The sequence below is a fragment of the Palaemon carinicauda genome, chromosome 29 (genome assembly GCF_036898095.1).
Source record: "Palaemon carinicauda isolate YSFRI2023 chromosome 29, ASM3689809v2, whole genome shotgun sequence".
Lineage (NCBI taxonomy): Eukaryota > Metazoa > Arthropoda > Malacostraca > Decapoda > Palaemonidae > Palaemon > Palaemon carinicauda.
The window spans coordinates 92,040,735-92,048,234 of NC_090753.1; the positions used below are offsets into that span (position 1 = coordinate 92,040,735).

Below are 7,500 nucleotides of genomic sequence, written 5' to 3' on the forward strand. Positions count from 1 at the left end.
TTCTTCTGCTATGATGGCATACTTCCCTTCCATGACGTCCTCTCTAGCGGCCCAGGCGGAGGGAATAGTGCCTGATATGCCCTTGTAAGCCTTTTGGTGGACCTTGTTGTCAGACTCCTGTTCAAAATATAAACTTAATCTTAATTTTCTCATTACATTCCTGCTGGAGAAATTTAGGGGTGGGGTGGCCGATGTGGTAATGTCCCTGACTGGTGAGCGCCAGACTGGGGTTAGAGTCCCGCTCAAACTCGTTAGTTCCTTGGGTCGCTGCAACCTCAACATCCTTGTGAGCTAAGGATGGGTGGTTTGACGTCCTTGACTGTTGAACGCCAGACTGGGGTTAGTCCCCCGCTCAAACTCGTTAGTTCCTTTGGTTTGTGCAACCTTACCATTCTTGTGGGCTAAGGATGGGCGGTTTGCAGGAGCATTTAGGTCTGTCTGCTGAGTCATCAGCCGCCATTATCTGGCCCTCATTGGTCCTAGATTGGGTGGAAAGGGGGCTTGGGCAGACTGGGGTTTGAGTCCCGGTCAGACTCGTTAGTTTCTTTGGTCACTACAACCTTACCATTCTTGTGAGCTGAGGATGTGGGGTTTCGGGGAAGCCTCTAGGTATCTTCTGAGTCATCAGTAGCCACTGCCTGGCACTCCTTGGTCTTAGCTTAGGTGGAGAGGGGGCTTGGGCAGACTGGGGTTCGATTCCTGCTCAGACTCGTTAGTTCCTTTGATCCTTGCACCCTTACCATTCTTGTGAGCTAAGGATGAGTGGTTTGGGGGAGTCTATATGTCTATCTGTTGAGTCATCAGCTGCCATTGCCAGGCCCTGCTTGGTCCTAGCTTGGGTGGGGAGGGGGCTTGGTTGCTGATCATATATAGTATGTTTATGGTCAGTCTCAGGAGCATTGTCCCTCTTGCTAGGGCAATGTCACTCTCTCTTGCCTCTGCCATTCATGAGCGGCCTTTAAACAAAGCAATGTCACTGTCCCTTGCCCCTGCCATTCATGAGGGGCCTTTAAACAAGGCAATGTCACTGTCCCTTGCCTTTGCCATTCATGTGGGGCCTTTAAACAAGGCAATGTCACTGTCCCTTGCCTCTGCCATTCATGAGGGGCCTTTAAACAAGGCAATGTCACTGTCCCTTGCCTTTGCCATTCATGAGGGGCCTTTAAACAAGGCAATGTCACTCTCCCTTGCCTCTGCCATTCATGAGGGGCCTTTAAACAAGGCAATGTCACTGTCCCTTGCCTCTGCCATTAATGAGGGGCCTTTAATTAAGGCAATGTCACTGTCCCTTGCCTCTGCCATTCATGAGGAGCCTTTAAACAAGGCAATGTCACTGTCCCTTGCCTTTGCCATTCATGAGGGGCCTTTAAACAAGGCAATGTCACTGTCCCTTGCCCCTGCCATTCATGAGGGGCCTTTAAACAAGGCAATGTCACTGTCCCTTGCCTTTGCCATTCATGAGGGGCCTTTAAACAAGGCAATGTCACTGTCCCTTGCCTTTGCCATTCATGAGGGGCCTTTAAACAAGGCAATGTCACTGTCCCTTGCCTCTGCCATTCACGAGGGGCCTCTGCCATTCATGAGGGCCCTTTAAACAAGGCAATGTCACTGTCCCTTGCCTCTGCCATTCATGATGGGCCTTTAAACAAGTCAATGTCACTGTCCCTTGCCTTTGCCATTCATGAGAGCCTTTAAACAAGGCAATGTTACTGTCCATTGCCTCTGCCATTCATGAGGGGCCTTTAAACACGGCAATGTCACTGTCCCTTGCTTTTGCCATTCATGAGGGGCCTTTAAACAAGGCAATGTCACTGTCCCTTGCCTCTGCCATTCATGAGAGCCTTTAAACAAGGCATTGTCACTGTCCATTGCCTCTGCCATTCAGGAGGGGCCTTTAAACAAGGCAATGTCACTGTCCCTGGCCTCTGCCATTCATGAGCGGCCATTAAACCTTTAAAAGATATATGTGAAGGAAAAAGAGAAATATTTATAAAAAAGGAAGTTATGGCAAATCATTAATGTTATTACTTATAAAATTAAATAATTAAGATAGCAAAAAAAAAGAAAAAAATACTATTGCTTTCAATACCAGATATTTTTTGGAAAACCAGAATGCTGAAGAGCTTAGTTCAATTACAAATGTCAAAGAAGAGGGGCACATCAAACATGTATATTTAATTCAATTTCAAATTAATGGATTGATTGAAAGTTGTATACCATTTGCAATAATATGAAATATAACTCAAATACATTTGAAATTATTGCTGAAGGTGACCAAAGAAGTTTATCTGTATGTAATCAATGGTATATCTATCTAGTTCTACTTTGTAGTCAATTTTATTGCATGCCACTCTACCTTATATTGATAAGAAGCATGAAGGGGTCTTCAGGTGAGGTTTAATATTATACGTGACTTGCTTTAGAAGGGGCCTTGATACGAGGTTTAATATAATATGCAAAATACTTATGAAGAGGTCTTGATATGAGGTTCAGCATGATATGCGACTTACTTAAGAAGGGGGCTTTATCAGAGGTTCAGTGTGATACGTGATGTACTTAAGAATGGGGCTTTATCAGAGATTCGGTATGATATGTGACGTACTTAAGAAGGGGGCTTTATCAGAGATTCGGTATGATATGTGATGTACTTAAGAAGGGGCTTTATCAGAGGTTCAGTATGATACGTAACGTACCTAAGAAGGGGCCTTTATCAGAGGTTCAGTATGATATGTGACGTACTTAAGAAGGGGGCTTCATCAGAGGTTCAGTATGATACGCGACGTACTTAAGAAGGGGGCTTTATCAGAGGTTCAGTATGATACGTGACGTACTTAAGAAGGGGTCTTGATCTAAAGTTCAGTATATTACGTGACACTGTCCCTTGCCTCTGCCATTCATGAGGGACCTTTAAACTATGCAATGTCACTGTCCCTTGCCTCTGCCATTCATGAGGGGCCTTTAAACAAGGCAATGTCACTGTCCCTTGCCTCTGCCATTCGTGAGCGGCCATTAAACCTTTAAAAGATATATTTGAAGGAAAAAGCGAAATATTTATAAAAAAGGAAGTTATGGCAAATCATTAATGTTATTACTTATAAAATTAAATAATTAAGATAAAAAAAAAATACTATTGCTTTCAATACCAGATATTTTTTGGAAAACCAGAATGCTAAAGACTTGCTTAGTTCAATTACAATGTCAAAGAAGAGTGGCACATTAAACATGTATATTTAATTGAATTTTAAATTAATGGATTGATTGAAAGTTATATATCATTTGCAATAATATGAAATATAACTCAAATACATTTGAAATTATTGCTGAAGGTGACCAAGAAGTTTAGCTGTATGTAATCAATGGTATATCTATCTAGTTCTACTTTGTAGTCAATTTTATTGCATGCCACTCTCCCTTATATTAATAAGAAGCATGAAGGGGTCTTCATGTGAGGTTTAGTATTATACGTGACTTACTTTAGAAGGGGCCTTGATCCGAGGTTTAATATGATATGCAAAATACTTATGAAGAGGTCTTGATATGAGGTTTAGTATGATACGCGACGTACTTAAGAAGGGGGCTTTAACAGATGTTCAGTATGATACGTGACGTACTTAAGAAGGGGGCTTTATCAGAGGTTCAGTATGATAGGTGACGTACTTAAGAAAGGGGCTTTATCAGAGGTTCGGTATGATACGTGACGTACTTAAGAAGGGGGCTTTATCAGAGGTCCAGTATGATACGCGACGTACTTAAGAAGGGGGCTTTATCAGAGGTTCGGTATGATACGCGACGTACTTAAGAAGGGGGCTTTATCAGAGGTTCGGTATGATACGCGACGTACTTAAGAAGGGGGCTTTATCAGAGGTTCGGTATGATACGCGACGTACTTAAGAAGGGGGCTTTATCAGAGGTTCGGTATGATACGCGACGTACTTAAGAAGGGGGCTTTATCAGAGATTCGGTATGATACGCGACGTACTTAAGAAGGGGGCTTTATCAGAGATTCGGTATGATACGCGACGTACTTAAGAAGGGGGCTTTATCAGAGATTCGGTATGGTATGCAACGTACTTAAGAAGGGGGCTTTATCAGAGATTCGGTATGGTATGTAACGTACTTAAGAAGGGGGCTTTATCAGAGGTTCGGTATGATACGCGACGTACTTAAGAAGGGGGCTTTATCAGAGGTTCGGTATGATACGCGACGTACTTAAGAAGGGGGCTTTATCAGAGGTTCGGTATGATACGCGACGTACTTAAGAAGGGGGCTTTATCAGAGATTCGGTATGATACGCGACGTACTTAAGAAGGGGGCTTTATCAGAGATTCGGTATGGTATGTAACGTACTTAAGAAGGGGGCTTTATCAGAGATTCGGTATGGTATGTAACGTACTTAAGAAGGGGGCTTTATCAGAGGTTCGGTATGATACGCGACGTACTTAAGAAGGGGGCTTTATCAGAGGTTCGGTATGATACGCGACGTACTTAAGAAGGGGGCTTTATCAGAGGTTCGGTATGATACGCGACGTACTTAAGAAGGGGGCTTTATCAGAGATTCGGTATGATACGCGACGTACTTAAGAAGGGGGCTTTATCAGAGATTCGGTATGGTATGTAACGTACTTAAGAAGGGGGCTTTATCAGAGATTCGGTATGGTATGTAACGTACTTAAGAAGGGGGCTTTATCAGAGGTTCGGTATGATACGCGACGTACTTAAGAAGGGGGCTTTATCAGAGGTTCGGTATGATACGCGACGTACTTAAGAAGGGGGCTTTATCAGAGGTTCGGTATGATACGCGACGTACTTAAGAAGGGGGCTTTATCAGAGATTCGGTATGATACGCGACGTACTTAAGAAGGGGGCTTTATCAGAGATTCGGTATGATACGCGACGTACTTAAGAAGGGGGCTTTATCAGAGATTCGGTATGGTATGTAACGTACTTAAGAAGGGGGCTTTATCAGAGATTCGGTATGGTATGTGACGTACTTAAGAAGGGGGCTTTATCAGAGATTCGGTATGGTATGTGACGTACTTAAGAAGGGGGCTTTATCAGAGGTTCGGTATGGTATGTGACGTACTTAAGAAGGGGGCTTTATCAGAGGTTCGGTAGGGTATGTGACGTACTTAAGAAGGGGGCTTTATCAGAGGTGCAGTATGATACGCGACGTACTTAAGAAGGGGGCTTTATCAGAAGTTCAGTATGATACGTGACGTACTTAAGAAGGGGGCTTTAACTGAGGTTCAGTATGATACGAGACGTACTTAAGAAGGGGGCTTTATCAGAGGTGCAGTATGATACGCGACGTACTTAAGAAGGGGGCTTTATCAGAGGGTCAGTATGATACGTGACGTACTTAAGAATGGGTCTTTATCTAAGGTTCAGTATAATACGTGACACACTTAAGAATGGGTCTTGATTTAAGGTTCAGTATGATACACAACGTACTTAAGTAGGTGGTCTTGATATGAGCTTCAATATGATAAGTGACTGACTTAGGGAGCGGACTTTATCCAATGTTCAGAATATGCAACATACTTAGCAAGGGGTCTCGATCCGAGGTTCAGTATGATGCACGACATACTTAAGAATGGGCCTTAATATGAGGTTCAGTTGATACGTGACATTTAAAAAAGGGCCTTTGTCCAGAGGTTCACTATAATACATCACTTTAGGCCATATTAGACGGAATAGGGGTAAGAGTAACAAACAGTTTACCAAACAATATATAAAAAATAAGTATTATTTCAATTGAATATCTACCGTTTTTAACACCCAAACGAAGGACGAAATGAATAGGAAAATAAAACAAGTACATAAAAGTTTAGAAAATCAGTAAGAAAGGATCTTTAACCTCAAACTAGGGAACACCATAGCACACAGGCTGCAGAGGACTTGGTGAAGAGCCCAGAGTACTGAGTTACAGAGGCCCTGATATAGGAGCTCAGATAAAGATACCTTGGTGAAGAGACCATTGTATAAAGGTAATTCTACACGGACCATGGTAAAAAGGACAAGCTACACTGTTAAAAATATCCGTAAAATAAACATTAAAATACTGGAATAGATGTTCCCAAGAATTTACCGTTTAAAAAACGGAGATATAGACGTAAAGGATTGATATTACGGTCACCAAACCGTAAAAGATGATAACCCAGTTGGGTAAAATTACGGTCGCCTGTATTTTACTGAAATGCGGCTTAGAAAAGTATATTTTACGGAGAATTTCCTATTATAATTACGAGATTTTTTTGAACAGTGTACAGAAACCTTGGCATGCAAGCTCAGATGAAAAGGCCTTGGTGCCTACAACCATGGTAGAAGGCTAATGGCAAGAAGCCATGATATAAAGCCCTTGGTACAAAGGTTAGAAGGCTAAGGGCAAAAGGCCATGATATAAAGCCCTTGGTATAGAGGTTAGAAGGCTAAGGGCAAAAGGCCATGATATAAAGCCCTTGGTACAGATGTTAGAAGGCTAAGGGCAAGAGGCTGTGATAAAAAGCCCTTGGTACAGAGGTTAGAAGGGTAAGGGCAAGAGGCCGTGATATAAAACCCTTGGTACAGAGGTTATAAGGCTAATGGCAAGAGGCCATGATATAAAGCCCTTGGTACAGAGGTTAGAAGGCTAAGGGCAAGAGGCCATGATATAAAGCCCTTGGTACAGAGGTCAGAAGGCTAAGGGCAAGAGGCCGTGATATAAAGCCCTTGGTACAGAAGTCATAGTGAATGGGCTATGTCACTGAAACGTTGAAGGCATTGACAATAATACCGACATTAACAACTACAGAAATAAAGGGCAACAGTAATGAATGGAAACAAAGTTTATATCTCAGACATCCAACTGTAAAGGTACACCATTTTATGGGATTTTACCTGAAAGTACTTGATAAGGAAAGTCCCAGGTATCATCCTCCAAGGTATCTTCGATTGTGAAACCATATCTTTAAGAGAATCTATGGGAATAGTCACTTTGGGGACGGTCAGCATTGCCGTGAGAATCCCGCTGAAGCTGGACACAAAGATCAGGGAAGCTACAAGCCAAAATGCTACCAGAATCCTGCTGGCATCTCTCTCTGGTAGCCATGGCGAACCTGTTGATAGTAAAAGCAGGATTACTCTTTTGCACAAATAAATTACAACTGATTCAAGTGTTTCTGTTTCATAAAAAAGATGGTACAGGAGACTAATAATTTATTACTTTTATGAATTTTGTGCCATGAACTGTTGACCTACAGGTGAAACTGATTCATGTTTCATTGAAGTCAAATGTATCAGAAATTTGTTATTAAAACCATAAGAGAAGTCGGGAAAGATTTATTGTAATTTTAAATGGAGTTTGCGCAGAACTTAAGATACTTGAGAGAGCTTTTATCACCCACCGACTAAAGGAAAATAAGCGTTGTTGTACCATCTTGAACATTTAAATTCGAGACCTTTATATTATGTTTAATGACTTTATATGATTTTATTTACATTAATAAGGGCTAACTTTGTCTG

The 7,500-nt window shown here is 42.0% G+C and overlaps 1 protein-coding gene across 1 annotated transcript in view; it reads right to left on the reverse strand.

Moving 5' to 3' along the window:
* LOC137622721 (probable glutamate receptor) overlaps positions 1 to 7,500 on the reverse strand; it is a 31,229-nt gene that overhangs the window by 16,479 nt on the left and 7,250 nt on the right. Inside the window, exons 6-7 of the mRNA XM_068353314.1 lie at positions 6,877 to 7,094; positions 1 to 117 (exon numbers count right to left, since the gene is read on the reverse strand). The exon at positions 1 to 117 is cut by the window's left edge and continues 35 nt beyond it. Of these exons, the coding sequence (XP_068209415.1) occupies positions 1 to 117; positions 6,877 to 7,094 (335 nt within the window). The remainder of the gene's footprint in view (positions 118 to 6,876; positions 7,095 to 7,500) is intronic.